At 41.5% G+C, this 26,747-nt stretch overlaps 1 protein-coding gene across 8 annotated transcripts in view; it reads right to left on the bottom strand.

The window, feature by feature from the left end:
- Positions 1-26,747, bottom strand: part of USP15 (ubiquitin specific peptidase 15) — a 91,823-nt gene that overhangs the window by 28,286 nt on the left and 36,790 nt on the right. For 4 of the 8 annotated variants that reach the window (XR_008308058.1, XR_008308059.1, XM_053253339.1 and 1 more), the window contains exons 7-9: positions 11,714-11,797; positions 6,488-6,632; positions 4,737-4,910 (exon numbers count right to left, since the gene is read on the bottom strand). Coding sequence is in view for 5 of the 8 variants with exons in the window: in XM_053253339.1 (XP_053109314.1) it covers positions 4,737-4,910; positions 6,488-6,632; positions 11,714-11,797 (403 nt within the window). In the remaining 3 variants the exon portion in view is untranslated. Of the gene's footprint in view, positions 1-4,736; positions 4,911-6,487; positions 6,633-10,852; positions 10,921-11,713; positions 11,798-18,023; positions 18,118-26,747 lie in introns of those variants that run through there. The other 4 variants (XM_053253341.1, XR_008308060.1, XM_053253337.1 and 1 more) reach the window with 4 other exon arrangements.

The raw sequence follows: 26,747 nt of genomic DNA, 5'->3' as shown, positions 1-26,747 counted from the left end.
CAGAGACAAGCTCCACTGCTCAACTGGTTTGCGAACAAGGGGCTATAAGTTATTTATTCATAAAGCGTTTTGCCTCCAGGTGGGAGAAAACTGTTTTCCCATCCCATCCAGCATGCCATGCCAATATCGCAGCAAGATGTCCTTTGATAGAGACATTTGCCAAGGCTTGTTTCTTCAAATCTGTGAAATACAGTAATACTTGTCTGACACAAGCTGGTTCTGGTTTAAAGTCATGTTTCTGAGAATGAACACTGAATCTTTTCCACTTCCACTCATAATTCCTTCTGGTTAACTTCTTTCTATCATTCAAAAGTATCTTGTTTAGAAGCCGATCTTCCAGGCTACGAGATTCAGCATCTTCAAATCGGGGTGTAGTACCTTTCCCGTCTTATATCAGCAAATCTCTGTGCTCAGGAAGCCTTCTGTGGCAGACCTCTGGACAGTCTGAGTGCCTTTGGAAACCATGGTTGCCTTGGCCACCATGGAGCAATCAAGATACAGCTTACAGATTCCTGCAGTAGTTTCACCATGACTTTGTTCAGCAGTGGGTAAGGCAGAAGTATGTAAAGAAACACCCGACTCCAGCTGAATTGGGAAGCATCTTCCCTCAAGTCACGGCCAAAACCCACCCTTGAGCAATACCTTCTGCATTTTTTGTTCTTTGATGTTGCAGACAGATCAAAATCTGGAGTTCCCCACACTCTGAACAGTGTTCTAAGGTTTAGATTGAGCTCCCACTTGTGGTACTTTTGTCTGAGTGCCTTTGGAAACCATGAAGCCCATGGTGCTTCTGGTGGAACTGAGTTCTGCTCAGGAGATCCTTTACTGTGTTTTATGCAACTTGAGCTATGCTCCAGTGCCCTATCTGCAGGCTCAGCTGGCACAGTGAACGAGACACCATTCTGCCCTGGCAATCTATGTATGCTATAGCGGTGGTATTGTCCACTTGTATTCAGACCACCTTGCCCGTCAACGATTCAAACAACTTAAAGGCATGGAAGACTCCCAGTAGTGCTAAAATAATTTATGTGTAGTTGCTGCTGTTGTGGGGACCACAGCCCCTGTGCCTGCAGCTCTCTACAATGTGCCCCCCCCGCCCCAGCCTTACAGAGATGCATCTGTCGTGACCCACGCTAATGTTTGTGGCACATGGAAAACTATTCCCAATAACAGATTGTCTGACTTTGCCCACCACCGTAGGGAGAGCAGAATGGAATAAAGCATCGTCAGCTGCATATGGGCACATTTGGCCGAAAAATTGTCAGAAACTAGAGCTGCAGAATCTCAATTTTGCATAATGTACAGTCGCAGTGCATGACGCCATGAGTACTGGAAGCTTCTGGACTTCCTGTGTGATTTGTACATGGTGGTCTGTGAAAATATTAATCATCTTTCTGATGCACAGGTAACATGACTGGGGCATTCCTGCCCAGCATTCTGTACTTCTGCATTGACTTGCCGCAGTTGACGTTGATGCCCAGATCCTCGAGAAGGTGAAGTACCGTCAATATATGTGAAGCTAACTCATTTCTTTCTCTTCCCACCAGAAGCCAAGTATGAAAACATCACCCCTTGAGAAAGCAGATAAGCCACTATCACCGCCACACACTTGGTAAATACTTGCAATGCTGTTGCTAGTCCAAACAGGAGTACGTTGTATTGGTACATCTTGCTCCTCAATGTGAATCTGAGATATTTCCTGTAACTGTCCTAGATTACGACGCAGAAATACACATCTTTCAGATCCAATGTTGCAAGCCATTCCTCCCCGTGAAGGAAGGTTGTCTTGCAACATTATCATGTGAAATTAGCGCACGTCTATGTGAAGATTTAACCACTGCAAATCCATAATCAGTTGTATGCTTCCATCACACTTGGGTATCTGGAAATAGCAGGAGTAGAAAACCCTCCACTGATCCATCCACTGGCGAAATTGCCTCCTTGTCCAAGAGTATCTTGACCTCTTCCTCCAATGCTGGAGTCACTGGTGTATACTTTACACCGTTGAATGGCGGCAGAGTCTTGAACTCGATTGCATATCTCATCTGAACTATGCGACGTACCCAGAGATCCGATGTTACATTGTGTCATACTAAGGCATGACTTGTCAGATTGATGGTGGAAGCTGCTAAGTGTTGCATGATTCACTAGGTAGTCGTCCTCTTCTTGGATCCTGTACATGCTTTCCAGCCACTTTGAAGCAGGAGTCAAAGTTTGAAGTACTTCCCATAGTGAGTTTGCCACCTTGGAAATCACTGGGAGCATGAGCAAGAAAACCGGCTGAGTTGTTGATCAAGTTATATACAGGATCATCCAGATCCTGAATCTGTTTCTTCAGCTCCAAGCTTAGATCTGTCGCCATTTCACCAATCTGGTGATGGTATGAACACATCTTGATATATTTGTTACCAGAACAATCTTAATTGGCAGATCAGTAGAGTGTACTGAAGAATCTGAGCTGGCTGTGGAGAAATTGAAGTCATAGTCATCCGTAAGAACCACCGTTCTCGGCTGTGAGGTGTGGACACTTTCTCTTTCAGTGTAGTTTGAGTTTGCGTAATTGTAGTGGTGGTATTCTGCGCAACTGCTTGTGCAGTTTGAGTTTGTGCTGATGTAGTGGTTGTATGCCTTGCAGCTAGCTGTGCAGCCTGAGTTTGCATAGCTGTAGTAGTTATATTTTGTACAGTCAACTATGTCAGTTGACTGTGGACCAGAGGTTGGTTCCACAACTCTGGGTGGCTGTAGAGGTCCACACCACAGCATGCACTGCTTTACCTTGTGGGCACCAGCAACCCACAGGGTAATTTCTAGGAGGCATAGCTTGTGTTGCCACTGGCATCATCACAGTAGACGTCCGGCAACTAGCCTTTCATAATTTATACTCACAGTAATCATACAGAAGTCCTGGGGACTGTTGGCGTGTTTGTGGAGCATCACTCCGTCCACCTGTCTGTGTCAGGCTTTGAGTAATTGAGAAATCCCTCAGAGACTTCCAGGGATGTGATACATTGCCTTGTGTAGCAGGTACCAATATGGTTGGCATACGTACCGGGAGGTTAATGCAGATGTTGAAGGGATAATTGAAAACTGAGCCCTGGATGAGGAAGTCCCTGGTATCTTCGGAATCGTCAGTCCATCGATATCGTCATCATCATCCAGCCCTTGGCTAATGAAGCCATGGAATGTGGATGCCGAAGGTGTGCTTTCAGCAGAATCAAGTAAATGCATTAGTCTCTGGGCATTGCTTGATCCCAGGCCAGTCTCCATGTCATCCTCATTGCCCTCGAGCTTGAATGTGATCAGGGACTGCAGCAGTCACAACCCCTGCTGTGCTCTCAATGTCGCTGGAGAAGGAGACTGTGCTGGTGTTTGAGCAGGAAAGAATGAGTGGTCTCAAATTTGAGGCGGTGCTATCGAGACCGAGATGTTATAGCGTCAATTCCGTGGCCTTGATCTCCATGAGTTCCAACTTCTTCAGACGTCAAGGTGAATTCTCCGGCTCCAAGTGGAGTCCTGTCAGAGATGGTGTTGTTCAGGACCCAGCCTCTGGCCGATCTCACTTAGGCTTCACACTTTTATGCCCGTGTTTTAGAGGGTTGGACCTTGTTCAGGATTGGAGTTTTTATGTTTGGATCTGTGTCGTTTCCGATGCATGCGTTCTGATGGAGGATTAGGCTTCTTGAACTGTGCTTCTGCTGTCAAGACTGTCCCCTCCAATGTCAAAGATTTAGACTGCCCTTTCGGAGTCTCAACACTGTCATCAATGCTGCGCTCGATGTCAAAGGCACAGGCGTCTCCACTGGAGATCTAAACTTCAGCGCGCCAGGTCACAGTACATCTTTGTGTAATGCTGCCTGCAAGCACAGTGCTCTATTTTTTCTCGTTTGGTGAGAAAATGTTAGGCAAATTTTACGTCCCTCACCTAAACATAGCAAACACAAATTGTGGTTGTCTGCCTAAGGAAATTTTGCTTTGCAGCACAGACACCACTTAAATGACTTTTTCTTCTCCATCAAATATAAGAATAATAATACTTAAGTGTAGGAATAAACAAGCCGTGGCCAATAACACTCTAGGAGTTGCAGCCAAGTTATCCATCCAGTGAAACACATCTGAGTCTGTGCCAAAATACCCGTCCTTTTTTTCCTTAATCGTCTGTTAAACATTAATCACAGTTGAGTCTGGTCCGAGTCAAAGGATTTTAATAGCAAATTCCCACTCTTTTCCCTCAGGAAATGTTCCCTAATCGAGGAGCCATGAAACCGAGGTGCCAACACAATGGTGGTCAGAAAGGAACTGAGGAAAGAAGCGTCTAACTGCCAAAACCAATGGAAGTGCACCACGTGCAAGAGGCAGAGTGAGGCACATCGAGGAGCTAATGAATTCTGCCTGAATGGTCCCCATGCAGGCACAGAACCCACTCTTATGAGTGCAACAGATGACAATCCAGTTAAAGAATAATGGGCAACAAATTTACGAAAACAAGATAAACAATAGGAGAAAAACTGTTAGAACTAGAAGTAAAAATTGGATTAAGTGTTACATAGCTTCCCCTCTCCCAAACAAAAGAACAAGTATTTAAGTGCCTGAGGCTTTCATAAAGCAGTGGGTTAATATAGTTTTACTTTCCAACAGAGACAATTACTGTAAAGATGAAAAGTTACCATATATGCCACCTATTAAAAAATCAAATTTAACCATACCAAATTCTTACTCTTGAATGAAATTATACTTGCCTTAAATGCCCTTGGAGTAACATAGCTGTATTTTCCAGACCACATCTGCTTTATAAGTTCTGCATAAGATTTGGCAATTTCACCTCTCATTCCTAATGGATTGTCAAAATTCAGCTCTTCTTGATATTTATCATTGAGGAAGTACTCTGTGAGTGGAGGAGTGTTGCTCAGACACTGTAAATAGTTGTAGATAAAACATTTGTCTATGAGTGTTCACACTGGCCACAATTAATTTAGTTTTCAGACTTTTCTGTCAAGTCTCCATCTGAGATGGAGATGCTCTTCACACAACATACAACAGAATCTCTTTTAAGGCTAAGTAGGCAAATTATTTTCCAAAGTCTACAGTATCATGTTACTACATGGCTTAATGATTAAGCTCACCTTAACTGCAATAGCCATTACAGTGGGTGTTAAAATCCCTCTCAAACTAAACAATAATCTAGCAGGTTATATAGGTATAACAGGGGTGGGGAACCTTGGCCCTCCAGCTGTTTTTGAACTACAACTCCCACCATCCCCAGCCACAATAATTCTGGCTGGAGATGATGGGAGTTGTAGTTCAAACACAGCTGGAGGGCCAAGGTTCCCCACCCCTGGTATAATCTATACAGGACAGCCAACAGCTTTTCTGTATAATAGCAATTAAAAGGACAAAAGGAAAGCAATGTAAACCAGGGCATCTTTATATAAGACGTGGTGAAACGGTTGGCTTCAGGAGCAATTACTGAAGTGCCAGTGGAATAGCAAGATAATCCCACTATCTTTGGAGTTTTTGTTGGGTTTTTTTTGGCTGAGTGGCGATTGCAAAGAGCTGCTTTGAGACAGTCTTCCAGCTTCTCCTCCTTTGTGGGAACATCTACTGTCATTGTCCAATTTGGCATGCATCTTCTACCTCAGGGCTATACACCTTTGCCCCTCCATCTGGTTTTGGACTACAACTCCCATCATCCCTACCCACAACAGACAATAATCAGGGATTATGGGAGTTGTAGTCTGACACTTGCAGAAGGGCCCAAGTTGTACATCCCTGCTCTACCTTTTCCTTTATGGAAAAGGGCAGTAGAGTACATAAGACAATCTAGAGCAGGGATTCTCAACGTTGGGTCCCCAGATGTTTTTGAACTTCAACTCCCATAATCCCCAGCCCCATTGGCCTTTGGTTAGGGATTATAGGAGTTGAATTCCAATAACATCTGGGGACCCAATGTTGAGAATCCCTGCTCTAGAGCATATCCAGTACTCTAGTGCCGTTTCCTCACTATCACTTCCACTGTTTCATTTCTAGCCCAACAATATTGCATAAGGGAGGCAGAGGGCTACATGATAAGTCAGTTGATGGCAGGTGTTACTGCCATAGAGGAAGGTGGTTGTCAGTGTTCCCTCTAAGGTGAGTGTGTGTACGCATGTTCACACATGTTTTGATGTCTGCTCAGTTAATTTAGGTCCTGCTCAAGTTGAATCAGAAAGGCCCCATTCTGAATGCACTTCCTTGATACTGCTGCCCAGAACAAAATTCACTCCACACATAGATGAAAAAAATTAGAACACTGGTAGTTGCATGTGGTAGGGGGAGCTGCAATATTCAATGCCCTGAGGTTTTGGGTCATTACTGAATGCAAAACAAACATTCCATATAAATCAATGCAATATTCTGAGTTTTTGACAGCATTCTTCTATTTCTCACCTTCTACTGAAAAAATGTTTAATTCAATACAGTAAGCAGGTTCACATGACATTGAAACACCCACCTGAATTGCTGAGTTCATGAAACATGTATTCCCCAAATTACTTAAGCCACAGAGGCCAGGCTGTTCATTGTGCCTTCCTGGCTCTGAGTAGTCATAATTCTTGTAAGCAGTGTAGGAGGGGAGGCAATAGTTTGAGTTTTTCACACTAGAAGAAAACATAACATTTCAAAATATAGTCACATGACCTATAGTTATACTAAATACATATAACTGTATATTGATACAATAATGCAGAAATTAGTGGCTTTCTAAATTAAAACACAGCTTAAGTTCAATCGTTCAATTCTGTACTTAAACCCAGTGTTAATAAAAACAAATGCTTCTTGCCACTTTGTGTAAAACTGTACAACCTTAAATAGGCTGCTATATTTGTCCTCTCCCCTTCTACCTTTTAAGAGGAATGACTTTATAGTTCACTCAATTCTTCATTTTTCAATAAAGTTTGACAGTCAGGTTTTAGGCACCAACAGTCTATATACTTTTTACATTCTGCCACTACTATACTAGCACAGGAAAAACCCAGGAGAGCATACTTTAGTCACAGGCGAGAGTGTGATTTTGAGGCCACCATGATATCATTGGCCTGATGTATCAAGAATTCTATTTTTAGATTCATCACCTGGACAGCATGCGCCTGTAAAATGCAGAAGGCAGCCTAGAGTGACAAAGCATGCACACAATGTCTTCTAACTTGTTCTGTTATATCCTACTTTATAAATATGGAGCATACTTCTTAACTGAAAAGGAGTTTGCAGGTTGAAAGGTAATGTATTATAAATATGCATAGTAAGAGCAAACTAGTATACTTAAGACAAATAAAAGGCAAAATGGCCACATGAAGCATCAGATTGTTCAGAATCCAATACAACTTATACTATATATGTAAGTGCCATGGATTTTAATGTAACACAGGCCCATGAAATTGAGATCAGAATTTCAGTCATGAAGCCTGTCCCAGCCTGAGATAGAGGTTCAACATATGGACTGAAATCATTTTGGAAGCCCCTGCACAAAAGGGAGCTATATCCATGCACTGGAATGTACACAGAATTTTTCTTAAAAGTCATAATGCATAACAGTCTTACTAGCTTAAAGGAAGAAATCCACTATGCTATTATATTACTTTATTAGGTATCCAGAATTGAAACAGAGTACGTAAAAACCATTTAAGAGGATTTTTGTTCTCATTAATCTGAGAGAGTTGCAACTTGAACAGCTATTTCATTTTTGATGGTTTTACAGTATCATCATTCTGTAAGCTGGAGAATATAGCTTTTGTTGAATACCCTCAGTCTTATTCATCATACTGCCTTTTTTGGCAAAGTTATTATTAAACACCAGAGGCCCAAAACAGATATGACAGTCAGCATAGGTAAAGCACTAACACTCTGTCATGTTTGAATGAACTTACCACATGCATTGGCCTATGCAAATATAGCATTAGTGATCAGTAACCTGGGTAGATGAGATACTGGCATGGTAATGCTATATGTGAATAGCCAGCATATCTAAGTGCATTTAAACTTAATGGGGCACACACCTGGAATGCTCACATGGATAAGTGGTTTACCACTGGCTACCATCACATCTGCTTCAGCTCATATAATCTGAATTTCAATGAGATATAATACATAATTATGCAACTTGTCATTTAAAAAGTGATGTGTATGCAGTTTTTTCATAGAATGCAATGGATAGGCTGCTTATTGTGTAATAATTTCCATTCAGAGAAGAGTCCTTGCAAGTCATAACCATAATTCTGAAAGGACACACCAGTGCCTGACTGTAAATCAGACACAGACATGCCAAAAATCTTGAATGCAGAGTGCTGTGGATGTATTCCTGCGAACAAAAGTTAATGGAGGTGGCCCTGAATTGTTCTAAGAAGGAAGCTAAATTTAAACTGTAGGGACATTGTGTATTCACAGTGATGGTAATCATACCATGTAACAGTACATAACCGTTTGGTAAATTTATCATATCTGCAGATTTGCATATGTGAACATATTCTAGTAGTGATGCAGAAGTGAGCACTTGATCTTCCAGAAGCAGCTCTTTTCCACAGTCCCTTATTTCCACAGTTAAGGAGAATGCCCAGTTTAAACAGGAGCTCCTCTTCCTACTCACAATTCACCACTACTCAAAGAGACCCAAGTTCTTTTTAAGTTCTCCCCATATTTACACCTCCGCGAAAGCATCTAATCCTGTCACAGATAGTGTGTTTCATTACCTTTATTGTCGAAAAGATAGTTCCATACAATAGATTGTTTTAGTTGCTCAGTATTAAATACTGGCCACATTTAGAAGCGTTCACATTTGTGATAACTTAGCTGCCTAAATGACACAGATATATCACAGAAGGTTATTATAGGTATTTTTGAGATAAAAGGATTCAAAGGTAAGTAAGCTATGTCCTCTGCATTAACATGTTGCATACACGATCACTTTCTGTACCTTTTATCTGAAACTATGAAAACAAATATTCATGTGAAGCCATTTTATTTTATACTTCATACTACAAGAGAAATTTGTAATAAGCTTAGAAATGGACTTTCCTCTCATTTAAATAATCAACTAGGATATTTTGACAAGATTTCTTCTTCACTTGAGATTTGAGGGTTTGATTTTGTCTTGAGCCATGATACCAAATAGCAGAAACAACCTCCACAATACTGTACTTTCAATAACCATGGAGAGGGAGGTTCAAAACAGATGCATACCCTAACTCCTGGGATGACAGCTGAAAAGAAAACCAATGTGCTATGGAGCATTTGTCAGTGATGCTGAATATTTAAGTCAGTGGTAGGTACATAAAGTAGTGTCCTAACACAATTATTTTCAGGTGAGAAAAGAATGAAAAGAAGGCTGTCCCTTAATTCCATAAGGTACATATAAACGAGTCAACATTAGAAGTAAGTAACGTTTTAACAGTAAAGTTAAATATATCTCCTAATATTTATTGGTTTACATGGGAAGCAAATTTAACTATTTCCATGTCTACAATTAAATGCACAGATTTATACCCTGGGCAGCATCCATACTAAGTTCCTTTGAAATTTAAGCAACTTAAGTTAGTCATGACTAAATTATTTCACTTTTCACTGACTTCAATGGTGCTTAGTCATCACTAACTATTCTGGATGCTGTTTACTGAATGTAGTAGACAAATCACAGTATATTAAATTATCTCCCATTTTTTAAACAAGAAAAATCCAGAAGAAACTGCACACATTCACTGTACCATGGCCAGTATCCAATGGGCCACCCAAGGACTACTGTGTGCACATCAGGCATTCCACAAGGTTGAGATTCACAGTTTCACTCCACCAGATCCCTTTGAAAGCCCCCCCAAATGCTCCTGAAAGTTAGAGGGGCGTTGGGAAAACCTCCAATGTAACACAAGGAGCTAAAGCTAGAAGTAGAAATAAAGAGCTTCTATGTGCACACTCAAATGCTTGGGAGTACATTTGGGCATCTCTGGAGCCCTGCCCATATTTTTGTATTTTAACATGCAATGGTCAACTACTGAATTCCATAATTTTTACTAAGTTTCCATAATTAATTCTAGTTCCGGGGTGGGGGGGAGATGGGGGACCACTACATTACTAAAGTGAATTATACTTTCTCAAAGATTATTTAAGCTACAGCCTCTAAATATAACAACATGTTTGCCTCTGGATGGACAACTCCATAAAAACCTTAAGTTTTGGAAATAATAATAATTATTATTATTATCATCATCATCATCCAAGGAGCCCAGAGCAGTGTACTACATACTTGAGTTTCTCTTTCACAACAACCCTGTGAAGTAGGTTAGGCTGAGAGAGACGTGACTGGCCCAGAGTCACCCAGCTAGTTTCATGGCTGAATGGGGATTTGAACTTGGGTCTCCCCGGTCCTAGTCCAGCACTCTAACCACTACACCACACTGGCTCTCATGATGCCTTACATTTGTTGAATTAAAAGCAAATCCTAAAGCCTTCCCTTCTAAAAGTGAATTTTTATCCTTAAACTTAAAGACATAAAGAGTACCTGCCTGCCAGTTGTTGAATATGAAATAGAAGTGTAGTTGCCCCTTTTAACATAAGTCCAGGGTACTTCTGTTGTTCACTCTGAAAATTTAGTTTCCATTTTAAAATGAGATTTAAAGCAGGTGGCAACTATCCCATGGTTTCAGATGGTATGATATATTTTCAATTAACACAAACTTTGTATTCTAATAAAAGGATAAGATCAGTTTCTGTGATGAGGTTGTTTATACACACCAAAGAGACTTTTCTGCACTTACTATACACAAACACAAAGTATAATAGACTGCAGTTAAATACATGTATTTGTTTAGCTGAGAGAGTTGGGGCTACTCACAATTAGTAGAAGCACAAGTGCCACTTCACCCCTTACGAAAACTCCCATCTCATAAATGCAGTATTTAACTGGAAGATATTGTATAAAATATTTAGTGATTACCTTAAAAATATCAAAACAGTTTCACATTTGATTCATAGCTACAAGTTTTGAGATTTTAAAAGACAAAGTTGAATTTGTTTCTTTAGCTATTTTTCCATTATACTTATATAAAAAGTATTTATCTTATTTAATAGATGCTTTCCTATTTGCAGCAGACTGCAGAAAACATTGTGCACCTGCAGTATATATCCTATAAATTAAGAGGGCTATTTGATGAATAAGTATTTTATTATAGTATTTTTCATGTTTAGTATGTGTTAAGTAAACATATAAAATATGCCTCTACAATTTTTTAAGAAGTGAAGAACGTAATTCACTGAGTTGTTACTTGATATAACATATCATCCTGATACTACCTGAGTTCACAAAAATCAGTCTCTGATCTTTTTCTCCAGGCGCTCAAACCAAGGGAACTTGAGCTGTAAGTTCTGAATATTGTTCAGAATATTCATGAATATTGTTCTACACAGGCCATTCTTACTAGTCTTTGCTTAAAGCAATTTTTCGAAATCAGGATGTGGTGCTCTATGGTATGTTATAGGATCATGGCACTGAAGAAAAAGCAATGCAAAAACAATCTTCCTCTACTAGTCTTCTCTCTCAACACACTGGGGACTAGGTGATCTTTAAGTCTTGGCATCACTGCATTTGTACAGTAATATAGTTCATCCAAGCTCTTTGTCTAATATTATAAACAGTCTTCTTTCCAAATCATACTTGGATGATTAAAATTAAAAGTTCTTAAGATGCGTTGCTTACTTTCTGTTGTTGATGTTGTTATAATTATTTGATAGAGATGGAGAGATCTTTGGTAAAGTTGAAAAATTGGATGCACCTGGGGACCTTTAAAAATATGAAAATGTTAAATTAGATAAAAATGCTGAGACTGCAAAATTAATAATGAAAAAGGAAAAGCTAACAGATGAACAATGTATGTAAATAAGTATGAAAAAATAAAGTCCTCATGATCAGAGCAATAAACATTGAGAAATGTGGTCCAACCTCCACACATTTTAAAACATCTCACTTGTAGTAGTTCAAACCTCTTATCACAGGGCGGGCAGTGGGGGATCAAAGTAATTAAAATCAGCATCAGCCAAAGCCACATATAAGATTTGGTACAAAATTACTTTTACTTAAAAAGACAAGTTAATCTCCTCACAGATGAAAAGGATCTCCAATCCAAAATGAAGCTTTGCCAGGTTTTAATGCTTTTAATCAGTTTTGAAGTTAGATATAACGGTGCATCATTATTATTTTGCAAACAGGTTTAACCACACCTTAAATCAACAATTTAGTTCATCATTCTTTTAACCCAGTATTATAAACACTATTATTCTAAAAAGGTTGATCAAAACAATAGTTCATGTTCATTAGCCAATGAAAAAATAAGTATTTTATGTAACAAGGAAAATTATGTATGAAGTTTGATATTAGTGGGGGTTCTTTTTTAATCAGAGTCCTTAAACTATGAGAATTTATTCTGCAAATTTGTATTTTGATATTGATCCAAAGCAGTTAAACACACTAATTGATTCCAGATTTGAAAATGCCCTAAACACACATCACTCCACAGAAATGAAAGTCAAACAGACCATAACTTCACAAAATGATTATATATGGACAATATTCCTTTTAAATTCAATAAATAAATTCAATTAATAAAGGTAAAATGCTTGCCCCTACTTCACACAACTAGGAAAATTAGAAAGAAGAGAAAATATCTTCTTTTGCTCATAAAGTCATAACCAATTTGATAACCAATTAGCTGGAAAAAACAATGTCAGCATATGTCAGTGTACATTCTCCCTTCCATGAGCCACTATGGAGGGGGGAGCGCTTAAGGAAGCATTAGCACTTCTCATGAAATGTTGTTGCTGTCTGTACTGCAGACTGATGCAGTTCCATTGCTGATGCAAAAGCGGGGACTTGCCCCAATCTCCCCTATCCTTGGAAGCTTGTGACTTCCAGGACACAGGGAACTCTTCTGGGGGCAGAAGAGTTCTGTGAAAACTGCTCTCCCATGGGTGCATGCACTGCTATAGTCCAGAATGCCACACCAGTGCTCCAGGGGGATCACTAGTGCTTCCTTAGCCAGATTATCAACTACTGCCATTAAAATACAGCACAACAATACCAATGGTAACTAGAACACCACACTGATTTTTTCCTTCAAAGCTAAGAGTTTTGTAAACATCCTTCGAAGTCACTATGACATGCTCAGTTTTGGTACTCAGTATTTATAACAATAGCAATCACCCTGAACAAGTGAAAATACTGTGAATTATCAAACGATGAAAGTACCAAAAACTGAAAGATTCATCAACAATGTTTATCCAAGTGTCTCTACACAGATAGTATCACTCATCAGAACAGCTATCAGAATATTTCTCTGATTATAGTCACATTCTGATTCTTTTGTTAAACGTCCAAAACAAAGAACAAGCCCATTCTAAGCACTAAATATGTTATTCAGTTGCCTATTCTTTTTACCAGTTCCTCTCCTGACACAGCTTAAACTAGAAACTTCATCTAATGCTGTAAGTGGTCGAAAAACTGACAATTTTGCAAACCATATTAAATATTACCAGGGAAATTAGGAAATTAATTGTGTTTTTGAATGGAATGTAATATTATCTCCTAATTAAGCCAACCTCAAAAGGAAACTTAGCTATATAAACAATATATTCTTAAGTTTCACCCAAATACTTTGATACTTCCAGAGTGTGAAACAATGTAAGGTATCATACTATAGAATGCAGTGAGCAATATTAGTTTTCTATCAATTTTCAGGACAAAAATGAAGAGGTTCAGTAATAAGAAGTAAGATAGCTATGATCATCTGAATTATGAGCACACCATAAAGCAAGCATACACAGATACACATTTTAAATGTATACGTAAGTTGGAAGGTGGGGGGGGGGCAACACCCCATGCAGTGGGGTGCAATTAGAGTGTATTCACATCTAATGTATTCAAATCAATCTCTGTAAGGTTGCAAGATCAGTGGATATTAATTCAAATGGTTTAGAACGATAACAGCACCACACAATATTGCCAGGACTGCTTAGGTCCCCAAGTGGAACTTTTGACTATTTTTGAACAGCTGACTCTCCAAGGCTCTGCACAGAGAACTTTGGATCACAGGCCACAGAAACATGCACACGTTCAGAATATTTCTAAAAAGTTTTAATTTATTAGATCCTAGAAACTGGGGTGATTCCAAACCAGGTTCATGTTCCCATTTACAAGCATTTGGTGGACAGGAAAAATTGACTGTTTGCTGTCTGTGTAACTGCTGAATGCACAAACAGCCAGAACAGCACAAAAATGGTAAACAGAGCATGCCACAAAATGAATGCTCTAAAAAGTTCTGGACTACAGAGAACAGCAGCATTATGATGGCCATTGGAGCAACCACACACATTGGTACTTAAAGCTCCCACTCTTACATTTCAGTTGCCACACGGGCAATATAAATTAACAACCTTACAAGCTACTTATTGCATGATCTTATGAAACCTCCATATCAAAGAGGTCTGTTTTGTAGGAACAGCATATAGTTCAAATAATGTGGCATTTGAATTTAATAATTAATTACAGCTGTATTAGTCTGCAAAAATGGTTTTAATCATAGGTCTTTTGACACATGATATTCCTGTTAAGGTTTCTTTTTTTCTGGCTTTGGTTAAACTAATGCTTAAGAGATAAACTAAAAAATAAATAAAATGATAAAATGATGAGTACAATTTATCTTAGCCAACATCCAATAAAGCATAATGCAGACAGTGCCAATTAACCCATGCTGCTGTGGGCTAGTAGTGAGGAGCCCATCTTGTACTTTTGTGCAAGAGCACAAATACTTCAAGTAGCACACCCCAATCCAGAAGGGCTAGTTAGATCGGAAACACATTGCTTGACCATCAGTGACATTTCGTATCTAACTAGCACTTTTGGAGTGTAGATGAGCTCCTTGAAGTATTTACACTCTTTTGCACAAAAGCACAAGACTGCTGCCATTTCACTATAATACTGCAGCAGTGCAGGTGAGTCAGCATGACCTGAATTATGCGGCAATGGATGCTGGCCATTTATCGCAAGAGTCCTCTGTATAGGGTTCCAAGAAGCCTTGGAGGGATTTAGTGTTGGCTCTCCTGGTGATCCTGTTGATGCCCTGGTAGAGAACTGGAACAGCAAGCTCACCAGGACAGTAGACATGATCGCACCTAAGTGTCTTCTCCGACCCGCTTCAAAATTGGCCCCTTGGAAGAACTACGGGGGCTGAAGTGGCAAGGTAGACGACAGGAGCGGAAGTGGAGGAAGACTCAACTCGAATTCGACAGATTACAACATAGAGCACATTTGAAGATCTACGGGAGGCAAAGAAACTATTCTTTTTGGCCCGTATTGTGTCTGCAAGTTCACATCTGACAGAGTTGTCCAGGGTTGTGAGAGGGCTAGTGAGTGCCCCTCCTCCCTTGAATCAGAATTTGGAGCCATCTATTACCCACTGTGACGTGTTTAATGATTTTTGTGTGGCTAAAATCCCTCGTATTCGGGCCGACTTGGATTTAGATCCTACAATTACTGCAGTGTCTGAATCGGAGGTGTCCAGCAACTCCTCTTACGTAGTTAGGATGATCAATTTCAGTTTGTGACTCGTGAGGATGTGGACAAGCTGCTTGGAGCGATGCGACCTACCGCCTGTTCTCTTGATCCTTGCCCAACGTAGCTAATACTATCTGGCAGGGAGGTTGTTGTAGAAGGCCTGGTAGAGATCATAAATGCTTCTTTGAGGGAGGGCAGGATGCCTCCTTGTCTTGAGGCAATTATTAGACCACTTCTGAAGAAGCTTGCCCTGGATTCCTCAGAATTGAGCCACTATAGGCCTGTCCAACCTTCTGTGGCTGGGCAAGGTAACTGAGAGGGTGGTGGCCTCCCAACTCCAGGCAGTCTTGGTTAAAACTGATTATCTAGACCAGTTTCAGACCGGCTTTCGGGTGGGCTATGGGGTGGAGACTGCCTTGATGATCTCCAGTTGGAAACAGATGGATGATCTCCAACTGGGAATTGACAGAGGAAGTGTGACTCTGTTGGTCCTTTTAAATATCTTGGTGGCTTTCGATACTATCGACCATAGTATCCTTCTGGATCATCTGAAGGGGTTGGGAGTGGAGGACACTGCTTTGCAGTGGTTCCACTCTTACCTCTCGGGCAGATTCCAGATGATGTCTCTCGGGGACTGTTCTTAAAAAACTGAATTTTGGTATGGTGTCCCTCGGGGCTCCGTATTGTCTCCAATGTTGTTTAACATCTACATGAAACCGCTGGGAGAGATCATCAGGAGATTTGGTGTAGAGTGCTATCAGTATGCTGATGACACCCAAATCTATTTCTCCATGTCAACATCATCGGGAGAAAATATAACCCTCCCTAAATGCCTGCCTGGTAGCAGTGTTGGGCTGGATGAGAGGTAACAAACAGACTGAATCCAGGTAAGACAGAGGTACTTATTGTGCTGGGTTGGAACTCACAAGATGATTTTGATCTGCCTGTTCTGGATAAGGTCACACTTCCCCAGAAGGAACAGGTACGCAGTCTGGGGGGTGCTTCTGGGGACAAAACTCCCTGGTGTCCCAGGTTGAGACAGTGGCAAGAGTGCCTTTTATCAGTTTCGGCTGATACACCAGCTGCGTCTATTTCTTGAGATAAATGACCTCAGAACAGTAGTACATCTGCTGGTCACCTCCAGACTTGACTACTGCAATGCGCTCTTACGTGGGGCTGCCTTTGTACATAGTCCAGAAACTGCAGTTAGTCCAGAATTCGGCAGCCAGGTTGGTTTCTGGGTCATCTCAAAGAGACCATATCACTCCCATCTTAAAAGATCTACACTAGCTGCCAATAAGTTTCCGGGCAAAATACAAGGTTTTGGTTATAGCCTATAAAGCCCTAAACAGCTTGGGCCCTAGGTATTTAAGATAATTCTTCTTTGCTATGAACCACACTGCTCCATTGACCTCTGGAGAGGTCAGTCTGCAGTTGCCACTGACTTGTCTGGTGACTACTCAGGGACAGGCCTTCTCCATTGCTGCCCTGAGGCTTTGGAACATACTTCCTGCTTAAATAAGAGCCTCCCCATCTCTTACAACTTTTAAAAGGGCCGTCAAGAGACGTTTGTTTGCCCAGGCTTTTAATTAGATATTGTTTTAATTGTGTTTTAATACTTTTAACTCTTTAAATTTTGATTGCTGAAATGTGTTAATCCTTTTATTTGTTGTTTTTATTGTTTTGTAAACTGCCCAGAGAACTTGTGTTTTGAGCAGTATAAAAATATGTTGGTTGAATGAATGAATGAATGAATGAATGAATAGGAATGGAGCGTCTCAACATAAAACTAACAGACTCAGATTACACATTAGATAGAAACAATTGTAAACAACCCCAAGTATTTGTGATTACTTCTACATCAATACATGGAACTTATCCCATGAATTTTACAATAAAATTTAAGATGACAATTCCCTGCCTATGACTTAAACAAAAATATGGAACACACGTGAAAAAGAATGGTGGGACCCCAAAAGTGAACATTCAGGCACTTGGCACAAGATAAGTTTATGAACATAGGAAGAGAGCTAAGAAGAAAAGGCTAAACTAGATAAATAGGTTTGTATCACCCATATAAAAATTAATGATATAAAATGACTGACTGAAGTGTCTTAAGAGCACAATCAAGATATACATGTTTTAAAGAAGCATGCATGATGCAGTTTTCTCACAGACCTCTATCACCTCAAAATACATGCAAGGAATTGCCTGTCGAAAAGCATCTCCATATCAAATTTACAGCACCTAGAAGCTAACACCACTGAATTAGGCTTGAAGATTTCTATCATGTACTATGTATGTGCTAAAAGATTTTTATGAGCAGTTGCATTCAAACAAGTGACTCCCCTCACATGCATTCTGCACTCATAGAGGACCATACACAAAGCAACACATTTGAATTATCTCTAAGGTCTGCTGATAAGTAAATTTTATGGAATCCAAGATTTAAGCGTCTTACCTAAAACACAATTACTGCTGTGGGGCCTTGGCAGCTAGCCATGCAAAATCTGCAAGCTCTAGGGTTCAGTTTTCCTTCATTCAGAATGGATATACTATATAGTAAAGGTAAACATACATATTATTGCCAGATGAACACTATTTTAAAGGTGGAGCCAAAGTCTGAGTGTATGAATGAATAATTTAGTACACAGTACATTAGTAAGGATGTTGTAACCTTTTCTAAATGTGCTGCAATGCCAAAACCAAGTATATAAAATACAATGTAGAGAATGAATTTAGAAGGGATTTTAAAAGTGGGAGGGGATACAAAAGGTGAATTCCTACAGCAATTAAACTTTATTCTGCAGAGATAATGCCCAATTTGGCCAAAGTTTTATTTTTATTTAGCCTGATACTACAAACTACAAGCATTCATCTATATAGCTAATCATTAATTGAGTTCTATCACTTGAGGGCAGTGTTGAAAATTATTCAAGCATCCAAACTGGGTTTCTATATACTTCAATAATTTGCAATCTTGCTGAATGTTTTTAGAATTGGTACCCCTAGATGAATTCATGTTTACAGAACTGTTACCTTTAAAACCATATCTCAAAATGGTATGCAGAATCAGTTAAGTATTTTAGTTGACAGCATTATACTGGTACAATAGTACCAGTACTGTGTAGTTGAGTTGAGTTGTTGAAACATTCTACCATTACAAGCCCTGAAGATTCTATTGGTCATAGAATCTAAACCATCTGTCCAATCTGCCTGAGAACATTTGAAGAGATTAACTAGGTGACAAGTGACACCACCCCTTCAAATCTGGTGCAGATCAGATGTAAAATGACTGAGATGAAGCAGTTTAAGGATGGACCCTTAAATTCTAGAATGCATGTGTCAGCTACATTTTTGTCATTAGTTAACATTATATGTATTGATTTTTAATTTTAAATGCCCCTCTAACTGGCTGACATCCTGAGCTACAAAGCAACAGCACCAAAAGGGAAGTAAAATCCATCAGCAAAGCTTTTAAGAAGATACTGAGAAGCATACAATTGTAGGGTGGGGAAGAATTGTACCTTGTAGAGATGCTGACAGAAATCCATTAGGTGTAGGTGAAGAAGTGATTGTGGTTGGATTATTTTCAATTGGATTGTGCAAGTAAATTTTGGGGACCATGAAGTCCAGCAGTGTGCTCTGAATGTGAATCTAGGTTCAAATCCCTGTTCATTCATACTGTAGAGACAATGAGGAGCCATGAATGCAGTCTCAACTTCCCAATTTTAAAGTAGTAAAAAGGCTCTGTCTAATTTATTCCTGATGGGGTGTGTGTGTGACTTTGCTGGGTTTTTTGGTTTTTTAGGATACAAAAGAAAACTACAAAACTTTAAAGCATACCAAAGCTATTTAAAATAATACATGAATTAAACAACAAGGTTCAACACCTGAAAGTAAATGCTGCACTGTGATGCATACCTTGTCATTCATATGGTGGACTGGAATCTGAATTTTAAAAACAAGACCTTCATTTAGACCCAACAGATTTGAATTAAAGGATTGTTAATCATTGTTGATAAATACTATCAAATGCATGATGATGGACAGCTCCAGGAACTACTAGAGGATACAAAAAACAACAGGTTGCTCACCTGTAACTTATGATCTGGAAGAGATCTGTCGACATCCATAAGTATGGGATTCTTTGCCTGCGCAGGAACCATGCAGTAGCAAAGAATCATGCGTCAGCTTGTCGAGGCGTCCATGCCCCACCTCCATGCCTACAGCGTGCTATTTAAATGCAGACTAGGCGCTATGTTCCTCAGTACTTGGACGACCACCATGAAGGACGATCATACAGATAAGCAGGTGAATTCATCAGCATTGGTGGAGAATGGCATGCATACTGGTATGCACACAGCAGAGCACTACTGCAGAGGGGAGGTCCGGGAGGATCTTATGGATGTAGATGGATCTCTTCCACATCATAAGTTACAGGTGAGCAACCTGTTTATCTGGATCAAGATCCATTGAGATCCATAAGTATGAGTGTTTAGCAAGCTCTCCTAGGAGGAGGATGCAGTCGTGATTGTTGTAAAACCCGTTTCAGAATGCTTCTCCCAAAGCTTGACTCAACAGCAGAGCGCACATCTATGGCGTAATGCTTAATAAAAAGAGTAACTCTGTGGCTTATGTAGCTGCCTTGCAGATGTCCAAGAGGTGTGCAGCTGATGAAACGCAGGCCCGAGTGGAGTGGGCCTCAATTGCCTCTGGTGGATTCTTGCTTTGCAACTTGCAGGTGAGCAAGATGAGCTCGACCAGCCAATTTGACAATCTTTGTCTGGATATGCTGGAGCCCTTGGCAGGGCCTTTGTAAGCTATGAATAAACATTTAGAGAACCTAGTCCTTTGAATGTACCAGGTAGAACAGCAGTGCCCTATACACATCCATTGGGTACACTGTACATTCTAGTGGAGTAGATGGGTCCCTGAAGAACGTTGGAAGCACAATGTTCTGATTAAGGTGGACACTATTTGGGGCAAAAGATCCGGGTCTAAATGCATCAGTACTTTGTCAGGATAAATTCTTGTATAGGGAAAATCTATCCTTAAGGCTGTTAGCTCACTTACATGTTTTGCAGTGGTAATGGCGAGTAAGAAGGCCGTTTTTAAAGTCCAAAGTTTGATGGAAGTAGTAGTCATTGGTTCAAATGAATAGTAAATGATGAGAAAACCAAGGAGATGCTCCACAGTTCTACTGGAGTACGAATGGGTGGGTACACATTCATACGTCCTTTTAGGAAGGCTTTAGTATCCGGGTGAGAGAAAAGAGTCTTGAAATCACATCCCAGGTGTTTCGATGAGAGTGCAGCCCAGTGGACTTTCAGGGACTCGTTAGCCAAACCTTGTGTTTTCAACTTAGTTAGATAGAGGATTATAGCTTTAATAGTAGCTTGCTTTGGTAGAAAATGATGTACTCTGGCATACATCTTGAATTGTAGCCATCTTCAAAAGTAATTATGTCTAGTGGAGGACTCTCTGGTTATGCAAGATATTCTTTAGGATCCAATGCCGCATGCTGTCAGAATGAGTGTAAGTACATCTGGGTGGAGGATGTGTCCGTCGTCCTGCGACAGGAGATCTAGCTCGAGACAGACGATGGTAACGGTTCTCCGACAGTTTGAGTAGCTGTGGGAACCATGGTTGCCTGGGCCACCATGGAGTCACCAGGATGCAGGAGATGTGCTACTACTCAACTTATCAAGGGACTTGGACATGTCTCTTGAGTCTAATCCAGCTGGAAAGCATCCCCCAGAGACTGTCAGTCATGTCTTGCCCTTGAGCAGAAGTGGGTACACTTCGTATTTATTGAAGCTGCAAACAGGTCTATGGATGGGCTCATCCAACGTTCAAAGAGAGAAGCAATGTATTCTGTTTTGAGCTCCCATTCGTCGTGTTGGTGTTGTGCAAACATGTGGCTGAGGATGTCTGCTAGGACATTGTCCAGGCCCTTTGTATGGATGGCTATCAGGAATACCTGATGTCGGATGCACCAGTGCCACAGTTGTATCCTGAGGGTACATAGGGTTTGAAACACTCTTCTCCCCTGGCAATTTATGTATGTCTGGGCCATGGTATTGTCTAACTGAACTCGGACGATCTTGCTCTTGTAGCAGTGGCAGGAAGGCCTTCATTGCTTGGAAGATGGCTAGAAACTCCAGGAAATAGATATGTAATTGGGCATGTTGCGGAGTGAACTTGCCTTGTATTTGATGGTTCTCGCAACACGCCCCAACCCAGCAGTGATGCATCTGTTGTCAGCCAGATTGATGGAGATGCAGTCTGGAAAGGAACCCCTTCCAGGAGATTTGGGTTGTCTGACCACCATGATAGTGAGTGTAGTATTTGTGGTTGTATTTGTAGAAGTTTTCATTGACTGTCTTGGTTGGGATGGAAAACCAATAGAAACCATAGTTGTAGCTTCCTCATTTTCAGCCGTGAATGATGTATCACTGTGTTGCAGGATGCCATAAGGTCGAGCAGTCGCTGTATCAGTTGAGCCGACGGTGTAGGATGATGTTGGAATACTTGTACCAGATCCCTGATGCATCTGAATCTCTCTTTGCGTAAGTATGCCCTTCAAATTTCCATGTTCAACACTGCTCCTAAGTAGCTGATTACGCGAACTGGCTCTAGGTGGGACTTTTTCCAATTGACTTGGATTCTCGAATCTTGGAGGAGATTCAAAACATACTGGATCTGTGAAAGTAACTCTTCTTGGTCCCTGGAGGTCAGGAGCCAGTCTAAGTACAGGTAAATTGCTATACCCAGTGTCCTTAGGTGGGAGATCACAATGATAGACATTTGGTAAACATCCTTGGGGTGGTGGAAAATCCAAAGGGGCATAAGACATTGTATTGGGTATACTTGGTCATCTATGGTGAAGTGTAGGTATTTCCTGTGTTGCTCCCTTATGTTGATATGAAAGTAGGCATCTTTCAAATCCAGCACTGCAAGCCAATTCTCTTGGTAGAGAAGTGGTAAGATCTCCTGAAATGCCATCATGTGAAAGTTTCTGACGTGGACTAGTTTGTTTAAATGGCATAGGACCATGATGGGGTGGATTCCTCCATCCCGCTTTGGGATCTGAAAGTAACAGGAGTAAAATCCCTCCAGCTGTGCACCCACCACACCGGGGTTATGTACCCTTCTCCAATAGCTCCTTCACCTCTTCCTGTATTGACAGGAATGGTAGAGTGTACTTTATTTCTGTAAAGTGAGGGGTTGTTTTGAATTATATGGCGTATCCTGAAGATATGATCTTCAGGACCCAGTGGTCCAAAGTTATGTGGTGCCATGCAGGGCCATGACGTGCCAGCTTGATGGACATGTGCTGGTGGAAGTGCAGGAATTGCAAGAATATTGGTGGAACTTGCTTGCCAAGATGTTAACGCTCCTGCAGACGGGATTGGGGAGACGTCCAGGGTTGGTGGGGGGTCCTGAACCAAAGATGCTTCTGTGATTCTGGTTGTTTGTTATGTTGGGACTGAGGGTTTTTGCCCTTACCCTGGTAAAGACGTTTGTGGTAAGGCTTGTATTGCTTTTTGTAGTCCCGATTGTTTTGTTGCCTATAAGTAGGTCTCTGCTTGCCAGAATAAGAATGATACCTTGACGTGTATGTGGATGTAGATGAAGCAGAGGTGAAAGTTTTCACAGTGAACTTTGATTTTTTAAATTTGCTCCATGGTGGAGCTGGCCACTTCCGTCAAAGGCCAACCTTCAATCTTCTCCTTCAAGTCAGTTTGGAGGTTTGTACACTGTAGCCATGCATGCCTCCATAAAGCGACAGCCACAGTTCAAGAGTGAGATTCAGACTCTGCAAGATGTTTTGCGATGCTTAACTTCTGCCTGGTCAATTCAGCCGATTTTTTCAGCGTTTGTTGGAATTTCTTTTTTAATTCCTCTGGGGACAAGATGTCCAAACCCCCCTGTAGGGATTCCCACAGGCCATGGTTGTACTTCGCCGTGCATGCTGAGTAATTCACGACTTTAATAGATAAGCATGAGGTAGAGTAAACTTTCCTTCCTAATAGGTCCAATTTTCTCCCCTCTTTGTCAGATGGTGCTGTGTGTTGCCTTCCCATTTTTGATGAGGTGGCGCAATCGATCACAAGGGAGTTAGAAGCCGGGTGTTTAAAAAGGAAAGTGTTGTCCTTCTCCTGTATATGATACAGGCTCTCCAGTCTCTTAGAAGTGGGAGTAGACATATGTAACACTCCCCAGGCACATTTCGCTGCTCTGGTAGTTACAGGTATAACGGGTAGGGCCACAGGTTGAGTGGCCTGGGATCTGATCATGAAATTATACACTGGGTCGTCTATTCTAGACCATTCTGATTTCAAATCCAAACCCAGCGCTTTCCCCATGACCCACACATGTTTATGGTAGGCCTTCACTTGGAGAGACATAGGTGGAAGATGGCACATCAGTGGACGGTTCCACTGCTGGATAGACAGGTAAAGGTTGTTTAACCCCTTAAGGAATCTCTGAGGTATCTCTCAGTCCGGATGAGAGAAAACGGTTTCCCCATCCCATCCAGGATGGTGAGCAGAAATAGTGGCCAGGTAAATTTTGATGGAAACATTGGCCAGGTTACAGTGCTTCAGAGATGTGAGGTAAAGCAAGACCTCCCAGGAGGTAGCCGGATGAGGCAGGAAGCCATTTTCCTGAGCATAAAGTCTGAACCACTTCCACTTGCTGTTGTAGGTGACACAAGTAGATTTCTTTCTGTCACTGAAAAGGATGTGCTTCAGGAGCCTGTTCTCCACAGGGTGAAGTTCAGAGGCCTTAGGTCGGGATAAGAACAGCCCTGCTTGATGAGGCCCAAGGCCCATCTAGTCCAGCATCCTGTTTCACACACTGACCCACCAGGTGCTGGTGGAAGCCTACAGGCAGGAGTTGAGGGCATGCCCTCTCTCCTGTTGTTACTCCCCTGCAACTAGATGGTGGAGCCTTCTATTTCCTTGCAGGAGAAAACCCTTGCATTGAAGCAGATGCCTGTGGCAACCTTTTGACAGTCTGAGTGTTTGCTGAAACCATGGCTGCTGGGGCCACCATGGAGCAATTGAGATGCAGTCTGCAGATTCCTGAAGGGTTTTTGCTAGAACTCTGTTCAACAGAGGATAAGGCAGAAAAATGTATAGAAAATTTTGACCCCAGTTGAATGGGAAAGCATCCCCTCTGGAGCCACGGCCAATGCCAGCCCTCGAGCAGTATAGGAAGCACTTTTTGTTTGTGAGCACTGCAAACAAGTCGATCTTTAGTGTACCAAGGCCTGGAACAATGGATAGAGGTGTGGAAGGTTGATCTCCCACTCATGTTGCTGCAGATAAAAATGAGGACCTGCTGAGATGGTCCACCAAGGTGTTTTCCACTCCTTTGATGTGGATCGCGATCAGAGCTGTCATGTTATGGCACAATTCCAAATTTGCAGACTGAGCATGCAAAAGGAGTGGGAGACTGTACCTCCCTGGTGGTTTAAGAAAGCAATTGTTGTAGTATTGTCCAAGCTGATTTGGACAAGTTTACCTGTCAGGGACGGCTGGAAAGATTTGAGAGCCTGAAACACTGTCAAGAGCTCTAAGAAGCTGATGTACATCTGGCGTTGGTTCGGTGACACAGGCCTTGAACTAGAAGATCCCCGCAATGGGCTCCAGTCCTGTTGTCAACTAGGCAGAAGATTGGGATACCCGGAAGGGGACTCCGGTCAGCAGGCTAACTTGTTTTGTTCACCACTGAAGGGACACAAGGATTGGCAGTAGAATTGTTAAAAGCATCTGTGCATTGTCCACATTCAGACAAAATACAGACAGAAGCCAAAGTTTAAGATGCCGAAGACATAGCTTGGCAAAGTACACAGTGGAGTTGCATGACACCACCAGTATTTTCTGAACTTCATGTGCTTTTTGTCTGGGTTGCATCTCGAAAGAAGTTATTAGTGCCTTAATGTGGAGGAAGCACTCGAGTAGAAATACACGCTGCATCTGTACATCGAGGACTGCTCCTATGTAGTCTATGCACTTGACAGGCTCTAGTCTGGACTTTGACCAGTTGACCTGAATGTCCAGATCCTCGAGTAAACTCAGGATTGTCGAGACTTGCAAAGCTAACCGTGTGTGTGTACGTGTGTGTGTCTTCCTGTCAAAAGCCAGTTGTCGAGGTACAGAAAAATGGTTAGGCCCTGTGCCCGAAGGTGAGCCACGATGACGGCCATGCATTTTGTAAATGGCAGCCCAAATGGCAGGACATTACTGGTAGACATGGTGACCCACCATAAACCATAGAAACTGTCTGTGATTGAGTTGGATTCCAATGTGTAAGTATGAATCTCGGAGATCCGACATTGCACACCATTCCCTCCCGTGGATAAGAGGAAGGATGCTCTTCAGTGTCACCATGCAAAACCTGTGAATGTCCATATGACTGTTCAGCCACCGTAGGTCCATGGTTGTTCTTAGTTCCCCATCTTGTTTAGGGACCTGGAAGTAGGGTGAGTAAAACCCCCACCACTGATCTGTCCACCGAACAGGCAATATCGTCCCCTTGTCCAAGACAGTCTGAACTTCCTACACCAATAATGAGGATGCAGGTGTGTACTTGATCCCACTGAATGCCGATAGAGTCTGAAACTCTATGGCATAGCCCATTTGGACTATGCGAAGGACCCAACGGTCTGATGTTATGTTGCACCATGTGAAGGCATGACTTGAGAGCCTGACGTTGGAGGAGCTAAGATGGTAGGTTGGAGAGAAGTCAATGGTAGTGACTCTTGGGCAAGGTGATTCGGTAGACTGACCTTGTGATCAAATATGTTGTTTGTTAGAATCAATGGGTTTAGGGTGTTTGTCCTGCAAGGCTCTAGACCCTTGGTTGAAAGGCTTCCTTCCAAAACGTTGGTAAGGCTTGTAGAAGTCTCTCCTGTCCGTCTGTTTATAAGAGTACTGTCGTGGACCATATTGGCAGTACTTGGAATTTTAAGATTGGGTAGGCGCCGAAAATGTTTTTGCCGTGGATTTTGATTTCTTGATGGACTCCATAGTGGAGTCTGTCATCTCACAGAAAAGACTGTTCTCATCGAAGGGCAAGTTTTCCATGTTGTCTCTCATGTCAAGCTGCAGCGTAGTGGAGCACAGCCAGGCATGCCTCCTCAAAGTAATAGCACCTGCAGGGTTTGGGACTT

This window comes from Hemicordylus capensis, chromosome 5, assembly GCF_027244095.1.
Source record: "Hemicordylus capensis ecotype Gifberg chromosome 5, rHemCap1.1.pri, whole genome shotgun sequence".
NCBI lineage: Eukaryota > Metazoa > Chordata > Lepidosauria > Squamata > Cordylidae > Hemicordylus > Hemicordylus capensis.
This window is presented reverse-complemented; position numbering and strand designations above follow the sequence as displayed.